We start from the raw sequence: 11,408 nt of genomic DNA on the forward strand, positions 1-11,408 counted from the left end.
GATAGGATTCCAGGATATGGTCAAGAAAAGGCTGCAGCTCTAATTTGTGTGAAAATCTTGTATATTATTACCAAATTCTTCTGGTGAAAAAAGTCTGAATTTATCTTCAGTTGAGAAGGTTAAAACAATAAGTATTGGGTCCAGGGGCCTCTGTTTCTGACATATACTTTCTTCTCTCTGAGCCTTTATTTTCTCTCTTTTTTAAACATTAATAATGATGTTATTTTGACCCTCTAGTATACTGATATTCATTCTCTCTTCTCAGAAACTCATCGAACTGTGTTAAACCAGATCCTCCGCCAATCTACCACTCACCTTTCAGATGGGCCTTTTGCTGTCCTTGTAGACTACATCCGGGTCCTTGATTTTGATGTAAAGCGCAAGTATGTCCATGAAAATTGACTAACAAGAATAAAAGTCAGACTGGAAAATGAGTTTCAAAAGTGAAAAACAGGGATACAGGCCACACACAAAAAGCAGTTTTCACTCATGTCAAAACTAATAGGCATTCAGACAAGAAATACTCAATAGTAGACAAAAAGAAAACTATATATATTTTAGTAACTAAAAATTGTCTTCCTTGTAGCGTATAAGGATTTGTTTTATTATCTTTCAGGCATTTTTACAGAAAAAAAATAAGAGAGTAATAGAGATAAGAGAGTAATAGATGTCATTCTAATGTTTTGACTATTACATGAACCTTTTACTATTACAAGATCTTGATTTCATCTCTCAGCCTCAATTTCTCCATCCTTAAAATGAAATTTTTGGACTGCTTTTCTTTCTATATAATCAATTTAGAATTCAGGAATATCAGGGCTAGACCCTAGGGACTTCAGAAAATATTTCACTAATAACTCATATTTTCAGTCATTTGATATAAGAAGGCCAACGCTGACCTGAATTATGAATTCTTAATGTCATGATGTACAACTATTGTCTTTATATTCTAAAGTCTCACTCACATGACTTCTGCTGGCCTTACATTCTCTTGAAACATACACATAGGTTTTCCTACTTTCTTTGTATAATTGGGCATGAAGTTTTTAGGAAGATAAGAGAACAGGCATTGCTGTTAGCATATATGTGCCAAGTACTGTGCAAAGCACTCTGCATATATTATTTCATTTTATCTTCACAACAACCCTTTGACATAGTTGATATTTTATATTAGGATAATGAGTCATCAACTAATGTGGCTGTTCTACCTTCAAGAAAACTTTGGTAGACAGAGGTTAAGTAACTTGCCTAAATTCTCAGAGGCTAATTTTATGCTTTTTAAACCATTTTTTTTTTATTTATTTAGGAGACATCTGCTTCTACTTCCCTTATTTATTGTCAGATTCCTTCTCTTCAGAAGCTGTACTCTTCCAATAGATAGTTTATATTGATATAGGCAGTCCTTTTGTCTTTTCCACTTCCCATATCCCAGATACTTCCGCCAAGAGCTAGAGCACCTAGATGAGGGGCTCCGGAAGGAAGACATGGCTGTGCATGCCCGTCGTGACCATGTTTTTGAAGACTCTTATCGTGAGCTGCATCGAAAGTCACCTGAAGAAATGAAAAATCAATTGTAAGGACATCATAAAAATTGACTATAGAATTTTTCATAATAGAAATAAAAAGCTTTTCTAGATATCAGCTGAAGCTGATATATACCCAGTTATATCTGGGGAAAATAGAAAAGGCTAGAAATAAGTTTTGGTTTAGTTTGTGATTCCCTTAGTGCTTTAAATATCCACAATTCTTAGCTAGCTAAAAACCAGTTAGAACTTATTTAATCACATTCTCTCTTATTTTACAGATGGGAAAAACTGACTTTTAGAGAAAAGATTTGTTCACAATTTTACAACAAGGATATAGTTAAGATTATTCATATGCTGTATCGTGTGTGACCAGAAGTAAATACTTTAACCTGCAAGCCTCAGTTTCCTCATCTTTAAAATGCTGAAATAGAGAAATAGATATGGTCACAGTAGAAACACAGAGGTGTTATTGGGTAAATCTCTTAACATCTGAGCCACAGATATAAAGCTTCATCTGTAAAATGAAGGGAAATTTAATAATTGTGTTCTTCTAGCTATGTCTTACAGTCTAATGACTTGTCTGACTTCAAAATCCTTCAGTAGTACTTATTTTGAGTTGAGTTCCAAATAGTTCTAATTTAATGTACATCTTCTACATAATTTTATTTCCTATTTCCTTCCAATACTAGGTATATAGTATTTGAAGGAGAAGAAGGCCAAGATGCTGGAGGATTGCTTCGTGAATGGTACATGATCATCTCAAGGGAGATGTTTAACCCTATGTATGCCTTGTTTCGGACTTCACCAGGTGACCGTGTCACCTATACCATCAACCCTTCCTCCCATTGTAATCCCAACCACCTCAGTTACTTCAAGTTTGTTGGGCGAATTGTGGCTAAGGCTGTCTATGACAACCGTCTTCTAGACTGCTACTTCACTAGATCCTTCTATAAACACATCCTAGGCAAATCAGTCAGGTGAGTTTATATCATCTGCAAACAATTCTCCCCCAAACCTGACCACTACTACCATTTCCTCTTCTATAGCTGACAGTGAATTGTACTTCCCTTCAGGTACACTGATATGGAGAGTGAAGACTACCACTTTTACCAGGGACTCGTCTACCTACTGGAAAATGATGTCTCTTCACTTGGATATGATCTTACTTTCAGTACTGAGGTGGTATTGGTGGTAGATCTCTTGAGAGACTAAAAGGGAAGAGTTAATACTTTGATATCCATTTAAATGAAGCCTTCTTTTTGGAATGTCCTATTCCTTTCTCTACACTCCGGGCCTTTGTTGTCTTTGTTCTCCATAACACAAAGCAATGAAATCTTCCTGGTGTCATGTTTTCTGTGAGACTCCAAGGGCCTGTTTTAAAAGATGAAGAAAAAGCAGGATATTATGAAATATCTTTATCCAGCTTGAAATTGAGAACTTTTGAAAGCATAATAAGAAGCTACTAGCTTGATTTGATAAACTAATTCTTTTGATGGGGTGGTTGCTTATTTTCAGGTCCAAGAGTTTGGAGTCTGTGAAGTTCGAGACCTCAAGCCAAATGGAGCTAATATTCTGGTAAATGAGGAGAACAAAAAGGAGTATGTACATTTGGTTTGCCAGATGAGAATGACAGGTTTGTGGAGTTTAAAATATAATGTAATTCCAAGTAGGTAACAGCTTCATGAATAATACTGGATCTAGAGGAAGGCAGAACTGAATTCAAATCCGGTCTCCAGTAAATTCCAGTCACACAGCTTGTTTCTGTGACTGCAAACCATGTTCACTTCAGTGTCTTCCATTATAAATTTGGAATAATAGTAGCATCTTCCTCTTTGGATGGTTGTGAGGATCAAAAGAAAGTAGCCCTTGGTAAGCATTTAGCACATTTTGTTAATCACTCATTTAAATATTTAGCATTTATCCTGGTTTGAAAGAAGAAATGGCAGGTCAAAAAAAGGCTTTATCACATTCTTCCTTATTTGTTATCTTTGATTTAATGTTTATCTTTTATGTCCCAACTGGAGTATAAATTCTTTAGACAGGTTTCTTATTCTTCCTTGCAGATCTCATTCTCTTTAAAATGAAGTTTGTTGAGCATTGTCATGCTTTCTTTATAAGAGTACGTGTATTAAATTATGTTTCACAGACAAATGACATAATACAAAATCCCCTGCTAGGCTCTTAGGATACCAAAAAAAAAAGAAATCATCTGTTCAGATGACATAGTATTGCAAATAAATATAAAGTAGACAAAGGAAATTAAAATAATTTTATTAATTGTCTATGAAGTAATGCTGAGGTGGAAGAAAGGAGATAATAAAATGACCCATACAGTAAGTGTCATATATTCAGCATAATTCTTTCCTGCAGGAGCAATCCAGAAACAACTGGCTGCCTTTTTGGAGGGTTTTTATGAAATTATTCCCAAGCACCTTATTTCCATCTTTACGGAGCAGGAGCTAGAACTTCTTATCTCAGGCCTTCCTACAATAGACATTGATGACTTAAAGTCAAACACTGAATATCACAAGTACCAGTCTAATTCTATCCAGGTAAGACTTTTAATCCATATTCTCTACCTATGAGCCATGTTAGACCTTAGTTAAGTGCTATAAAATCAGATATCAGAGTAGTGATCCAACTCCCTCTTTTATTGTGTGAGAATTAAGGAAGGGTTTGTGATCATAAGGGAATAAAAATACTTAATGCATTTGAATGAGGATGAGGACTTCAGAGACAAAAAGGAAAATGATAAAACAGAAAAATTGAGTTCAAGCCTCAAGAGTTTAAATTTAACTGGGTCTCAGAATTCCACCCCATTGGCCTGCGCACTCACAACTTTTAACACTTGGACTTTTTCCTCATAGATCCAATGGTTCTGGAGAGCTCTTCGCTCTTTTGATCAAGCAGACCGGGCCAAATTCCTCCAGTTTGTTACAGGCACTTCCAAGGTACCTCTTCAGGGCTTTGCAGCACTTGAAGGAATGAATGGTATTCAAAAGTTCCAGATTCATCGTGATGACAGGTCCACAGACCGTTTACCTTCAGCTCACACTTGGTAAGAATAAGAAACCACAGAGGAGAGAGAGGGGTGATAGATGGATGGAAAAACAAAAGGGAAAAGAGTCAGCAATTCATCTACTCAACATTCTAACGTTGTCTTTATTTATGTTCTCATCTCTTTTCCTAGTTTTAATCAACTGGACCTACCTGCTTATGAAAACTATGAGAAGTTATGCCATATGCTGCTGTTGGCTATACAGGAGTGCTCAGAGGGTTTTGGACTAGCATAATTTCTACTCTCAGGCTTGGGGAAGGAAAGAATAAAAGGGGGACATTCCCCCTAAAAAAAAACCCCTTTATTCCAAAACACAGAGACCACAGAAGAAAGCGTAACCAATAAATAAATTAAACAAAGTTATCTTTGTGTATGTTCCACTTTCCTTTCAGCTCTTTACCTTCCTGTGTGTGCCAGCCCCCTAAACTCAGTTATGAGAAAGGAAAAAACTCATCATCAGAAATATCTGAGATTCTTTTTAGATAAATGTCAGGTACCCCAGATTCTGAAGGATTGACATTTTGAATATGGAAGGGGAAAAAAATTAATTTTTAATATTACATACATAGGAAAATTGTGTTTGCATATATGAGAGAACTATAATCCTTAATTCATGTGTATATATACATAATTTTCTGTTCACAAAGCTCAGTTTCTTGATTGTGTAAATATACAAGTTTAGTAAAAGGGAAAATTAGCAGCAGTGGTATGGAGATAAAGTTTAAAATGTAAGACATTTGTATAAAGCTGTTCTTTTTCTTTCCACTTATACCCAGCTTTGAATTAGAAGGTAGGATTCTTTGAACTTTGTTTTTTTGTAAGTAATTTTTTTTAATGGGGGGTGGAAGGAAGATAATCTAAAACACTGAATAGATGTTGAACTACAAAAGAATTCATTTCTCCACCCTTTTTCCATGCTTACAATGTCCTTGGGACAGGAGAATCTTTCATCAGTTGGATGCAGGGATCTGGCAGTATCTCAAAAATAGGTACTGACTCCTCCAAATAGCAAAAAAATTCTTATCTTGAAAAGAATGTTTTTTGACAATGAACTGGAGCCAAACCACACCTTGTACAGAAGGAAAAAATACTTAAAAATTGAAGGAAGAAAAAATGCCAAATTAGGATTTAATCATTTGATTGTGATTTATTTGCCTTGTGTTCTTTCTACTGTTTAAAATTCTAAGTTTTTGTTCTTAAAATTAGGAAGAGAATGCTAAAATAATAGTGTTGCATAACAATTCCTCCAAACAAAACTGGGTTGAACTGTGTGTAGATACTATCTTTTTGCTGTTGACTTTCTTGTAGAGATAGCTTCCTCCCAACCACTACCTCCCAAAGCTGTTTTCCAATCATTTATTCAGTATTTTGTTTTTTCAGTTGACCCTATTTGAGATAATAAATTGATTTACCATTTTCTTCTCCAGTTCATTTTGTAGATGAGGAAACAGGCAAACAAGGAAAAAGACTTGCCTAGGGTCACAAAGCTATTAAGTACTTTTGATCAAATTTTACCCTTTGCAGCCTAAAATATGGCTGTTAACAAGCATCATTTCTCCTATTGCATGACTTCTACATGTCATTTTAAAACCATAACCTATCTTCTTAGAAAATAAACCTTTACAATTCTTTACTCTTTCAGTTTGGGGCTTGCTTATGTAACTTTTTTTTTTAATTTTTAGCACAGTTTATAACAGATAAAGCAATTCAGACTTTTGATACATCTTTTTAAAGCACTTACAATATGGACCACAAAAGAATTTTTTTTTTTTTTAAACATTAGCCAACTGAGACACAGATAATATTTTATGTTGCTAACTTCACAAGGTCTTAACCTAATTGTTTCCACAGTATTACTAAGAATTAAAGGACCCTAACTTAATGTTGTTTGTTTAAAGTCCTAAGCCTAATAGCTTAATTTTAGACAACCTCGGATGTTCCCCTACCCATAATCTATAATTGAATAGATCTGGTATTAAGCTTACAAACATTTTGACTATAGGAAATTGCCACCAAGAGTAGGGACATTGCAGGGATACAATGTCTGCCCAACTTCATGTCAATTCAAGGCAGGATTAGATTATCCACTTGCATTCAGTCAGGCTTAAAGTCTGTCAAATGTCAGTAGGGAAATTGAGTCAGGAGAATCCTACCTCAGCCCGTCCTGAACAGCCGCTGTCCCACCCCTCCCTTGAGATCACCTAGGCAGTTCATAGCAGCATCTCACCAGCTTACAGCTATCATGTATTGGAGGCTCAGATCTCCTTTCTTGCTACCCATACCCAGAGTTAGACTCAAAATAGTCACTTAATAGTCCCATAGCATCTAAAAATGGCAAGTTCCAATAACCAGGTTTCAAATATGAGTATAGTTTCCCTTTGGGTAAGGAACATCTTTTGAGGCAAATCTTAAGTGGCTTACATGACTTTATATACATGTTCTAGTTGCCTTATGTAATTTTAATCCATGAAATCCCATCCTTTTTTTTCTGGTCCCTTTTAATTAAAAATTTGCTAATACTGCATTTCATCTTCATTCTTTTGAAAATTCTAGGATTGAGTGGTAGTTTTCTCCAAGTTTCTTGTTGCTTATATGAATCAGATTAAAAACCATACATTTGTCTTACTGGTTTCTCTACCTTTTAAAAAAAAGAAATTTGTCATTGAGACATGTCAAATGATTACCTACTTTATGACTGAAATAATGAAAGTTCTTTGTCAGTGAAATATGACACTGTGCTATTAACAAGCACTTTATGTTAACTAATGTGATCCTTACGATGCTAGGAAAGATTTTTTATTTTACAGATGCTAATACTAAGGATGGCAGCAGTTATATGGGATTTATTTAGCCTTTTCTCCTTCCTCTTCCTTGCTTTCTCTGATTGCCTGTGATATCATCTCTCTTCATTATTTACTATCTCTTTGCTTGCTGTAAAGTGTAGAAGAAAATCCTCATTTGGATTATTTCAAATCTTACATTTGTCCCCACTTTTTGTCTTCAAAGATGTTTCCAGAAGAACAATTTCACCTTGAGAGTACTAGAACAGAGAAAGAAAACTACAGTAACACTAAGATAATGTGTTTATTTCTATAGAAGTGAATAAAAGCAACCTTATTAATTATTAGTAATGTTGTTATTAATGTATTCGTATGTGTAAATATATCTTATTCCCTGCCCTTTTTTAATAAGCTTTAATGGGTCCCTCTGCTAGGCATCTTATCAAAATTTTCTTGGGAGAGAAAGAACATGAGAAAATGACTTACCAGAGAAAAAGGGTATTGAAAATATCTGCTGTGTCATTAAACTTATACTTATCATTTGGGAGGCTAGTGGTGCTGACACATTCTATCTTAAGTATTCAAAATCACAACTGGAGAAGAAGGGTACGATGCCATAGAAAATATAACCAATAAAGAGTTACATTATTTGATAAAATATAATCATTACTCTACTGAAAGGTTCTTTTCCTAGAGACAAAATTTTATGTGTTTACTTAATGAGAGAGGAAGAGGTTAATAAATGTAATAAATAAATAATAAATGACTAATAATTACCCTCCTGTATTTTGGGGTTCTCAGACATTCAAATAGATTTTATGATAGGGATAAGTCTTATATTAAAGAATTCTACTTTTGTGAACTTCAAGTAAACAAGGAAGGTAAAATAAAAAACTTTTTAATCCGAGGAGGAGAAAAAGGTCAGGGGAAGAAACAGGAGTAAAGGGGCAAAGAAAAAGGGAATAAGAGAATAAAGGAAATGACTGGGCAAATAGTTTGAAAGGACCACATGAAGTAGAGAATTACTGTGAGTGACTCATGCAAGACTATCACCACGTACTTTCATATACACCCACACCATCTTTTCAGTTTCTAGTGAAGAGGTAAAGAGAAAATTAAATAGACTGTAAAGCAAATTAAACATGGGTAGAGATTTCAAAATTGACTTCTGCTTCTCGTTTCAAACTACATTATAAAATTTTAAATTTTGTTTACATATTTGTATTATAATAAACCAGGCCGCTAGGGGGTGTGGCCAGAAGATGTCCTGTGTGAACCTGGGCAAGTCATGTAACCATTTGCCCCAGTTAACTACAAAAATGATCTGAAGAAAGAAATGATAAATCCCTTCCTCATCTTTGCCAAAATCCTAAAGTCACAAAGAGCTAGACATAACTGAAACTAATTAGCAACAAAATGTATTTCTAAAACCTTTCATAAATTGAAAAAAAACCTAATGAATGTAAGAAGACTACAGCAATTTATCATAAAGATCATATACCACAACCAGGATGAATTTATAGTAAAAATGAAGGGCATGTTCAATATTAGAAAAATAAATAGACTCCCTATTTTTAAAATTATATTGGTTTAAGATAGATTAATTTTTGTTTCAAATTTTTGGTTAATTATTATTTATTTTAGATTTGGGAGTGTATTTTATATGGAACTTATTTTTGCATTCTGTAGATTTGAAATTAAAAGTTTTAGAAATTCTTATTTCAAAAGAAATGTGTGAATGCATTTATTTTTTTAAAAGGGAATGAAGTAAAAAACAAAGCGAGTAATAAAACATTTCCAATGTTGGGAGGTTAACTTTAAGTGTTTTTTTATAAGTGTAAATGGTTTTCTTTTATTATTAAGTTGAGTTTGTGTAAGAGGAAATTGAAAAATAAGGATTACATGTTTCCATTTTTAAAATGATGATATTTTTAAGGGAAATTCATTTTTCAGGCTCAAATTCCCTTTTTATATGTTTTAAAGTGGTCGAGTTTTAATAATTTTTTTTATAAATAGAATATATGCAGAGATTTTGGGATGAGAATTTAATTTAGTGATTTTTAATAATTTAAGATTTGTAAATATTTTGAAGTTTTTACTTAATTCTTGTGTGAGTTTATTTCAAAGGTTACAAATGATTGGTAGGAAAGGTTTTTTGAATGGGGTGTAAAATTTTTTATTTTTAGTCTTTTGGGATTGCATGTGGGGGGAATTATAAATATGTATTTTCTTTATTTTAAGATATTTGGTAATAAATTAAAATTTTTCAATTTTATTTTTTATTATAAAATATGAGGTGTTTTTTGAAAGGATTTAGGTTATTTTCATTGCTTTTTTTCTGTAAATACACTGTTTCCTCATGAATAAAAATGGGGTTAATAGCCAATTGTGAATGGAGGAGCATAAGATTGGTTTGGATTTTTTTATGGGGTGGGGTTAAGTGAGTTTTTGAGTTGTTAAAATGTGTATTTTCTGCGTGTGTGAAAATAAAAGAGGCAAGGTGAAAAGGGTGAAAAGATATACAGTTTGTATTAACAATAGTAAAACGTTAGTGTGGTTTATTTTGTTTTTTCTGTCAGTGAGGAAACTATAGAATTGCTAAACAGCTATGTATGGCTTCTTGAATGTAAAAAGCCCTTTTGTGGAAGGTGATTTGCAGGTATTTGAGTCCGTGAAAAGTGGGTCAAGTAGAGTGAAGAGGCCTATGAATGCTTTTATGATATGGTCTCGGAGTCAGCGGCGCAAGGTGGCTCTGGAGAATCCCAAAATGCATAATTCAGAAATTAGTAAACACTTGGGTTTTACTTGGAAGATGCTGCCTGACAACGAAAAGCAACCGTTCATTGATGAGGCTGAAAGGTTACGCGCTAAACACAGGGAAGAATTTCCGGATTACAAATATCAGCCCCGTCGGAAGAAATTTCACAAAAATCACTGGACAAGCGTGGCAGATTCACAAAAACAACAAGAAAACTTGCCTCAAAACCATGAAAATAATACTTTGGTTCCAGAAAGCTGCAGTTTCAACCATACGCATGTGATGTGCCTGGACAACTGGATTAATACAAACCTGCCTGAACAAGAAAATAAACAAAGTTCGTCATTTCAAAGTGGCTGTTTTCAAAGTCCCTGGACTGGGGTAAATAACACCAACTCATATGTGAAACCTGAAACGAATGACAGTTTCTAAATTTTTGAAAGTCCAACAACTTCAGGACATGCATATTGCATTAATTTTGAATTTTTAAAATTTTATATTTTACTTTCCATATTTTGTATAAACTCAGAAGCAAACTTATTGCCTTTTTAATTTAATTTAGCAACGTTTTACTACCTTTTCCTTGTTCTTATGCCCAAATGTGTACCTTTTATTTCTCCAAAATTTCACCTAACAGTAATAAATAATTTAAGCAACAAATATACTTTCAGACTCTTTATATTTACATTTACATTTCTCACCTCATCTGTCGTTTCATTCATTCACTTACAAAAGCATTTAGACTTTGACTCAAGTAATTTCTTCAAATATAAATTTAATATACTAATATAAATTACATTAATCAATGAAGCATTGAAAATTTACTAGTCTACATGTAAATTTTACAAAACATAAAATATAAACCCATTATCCTCCCCCTTTATCCTAAAATCTGCCTTCCATAAAAAGTCCACAGCATCATAACTAACATTCCTAGATATAATAAAAATTTATTTTCCAATTAAAAAACTATCTTTCAACAAAAGAAAATATACCAAGACACACTCAAAAGAGTAACAATAATATTCAAAACAATCTTCAATAAAGTATTTTAATTAACATAAAAAATTAACTTCTTAACAGTTAACATTTTTCAATTGATACCTGTCCAAAACCAAATTTCTTTATTTTTATTTATCTTTTTATATTTACAAAAAGTATTTTATATTTTTATGTATCCATTTCATTTATCTAAAATTTGTCAACTACTCAACAGGAAACATGACTCACATTTTTAAATTCAAAAAATTAAAATGCACTTTTTGATATAAACAATACTTATAAAA

At 33.2% G+C, this 11,408-nt stretch overlaps 2 protein-coding genes across 8 annotated transcripts in view; both read left to right on the forward strand.

Moving 5' to 3' along the window:
* The window catches only part of LOC140516966 (E3 ubiquitin-protein ligase HUWE1-like), a 98,601-nt gene extending 93,654 nt beyond the window's left edge, over window positions 1-4,947 (forward strand). For all 7 annotated transcript variants that reach the window (XM_072627814.1, XM_072627818.1, XM_072627817.1 and 4 more), the window contains 8 exons: window positions 266-383; window positions 1,433-1,573; window positions 2,216-2,503; window positions 2,600-2,705; window positions 3,042-3,159; window positions 3,897-4,078; window positions 4,394-4,584; window positions 4,717-4,947. In XM_072627814.1, coding sequence (XP_072483915.1) covers window positions 266-383; window positions 1,433-1,573; window positions 2,216-2,503; window positions 2,600-2,705; window positions 3,042-3,159; window positions 3,897-4,078; window positions 4,394-4,584; window positions 4,717-4,819 — 1,247 coding nt within the window. In that variant the 3' untranslated portion in view covers window positions 4,820-4,947. The remainder of the gene's footprint in view (window positions 1-265; window positions 384-1,432; window positions 1,574-2,215; window positions 2,504-2,599; window positions 2,706-3,041; window positions 3,160-3,896; window positions 4,079-4,393; window positions 4,585-4,716) is intronic.
* Window positions 4,948-9,894: 4,947 nt separating this feature from the next.
* On the forward strand, window positions 9,895-10,644 carry LOC140516967 (sex-determining region Y protein-like). Its single transcript, XM_072627822.1, has one exon. The coding sequence runs from the start codon at window positions 9,973-9,975 to the stop codon at window positions 10,552-10,554; it is 582 nt and encodes a 193-aa protein (XP_072483923.1). The 5' UTR covers window positions 9,895-9,972; the 3' UTR covers window positions 10,555-10,644.
* The last annotated feature ends 764 nt before the right edge of the window (window positions 10,645-11,408 follow it).

This window comes from Notamacropus eugenii (assembly GCF_028372415.1).
Source record: "Notamacropus eugenii isolate mMacEug1 chromosome Y unlocalized genomic scaffold, mMacEug1.pri_v2 SUPER_Y_unloc_1, whole genome shotgun sequence".
NCBI classification, from domain to species: Eukaryota; Metazoa; Chordata; class Mammalia; order Diprotodontia; family Macropodidae; genus Notamacropus; species Notamacropus eugenii.

What these genes read in the sequence shown, in the direction of transcription:
- LOC140516967 (XM_072627822.1), top strand. Translation starts at nt 9,973, where the DNA reads ATGTATGGCTTCTTGAATGTAAAAAGCCCTTTTGTGGAAGGTGATTTG.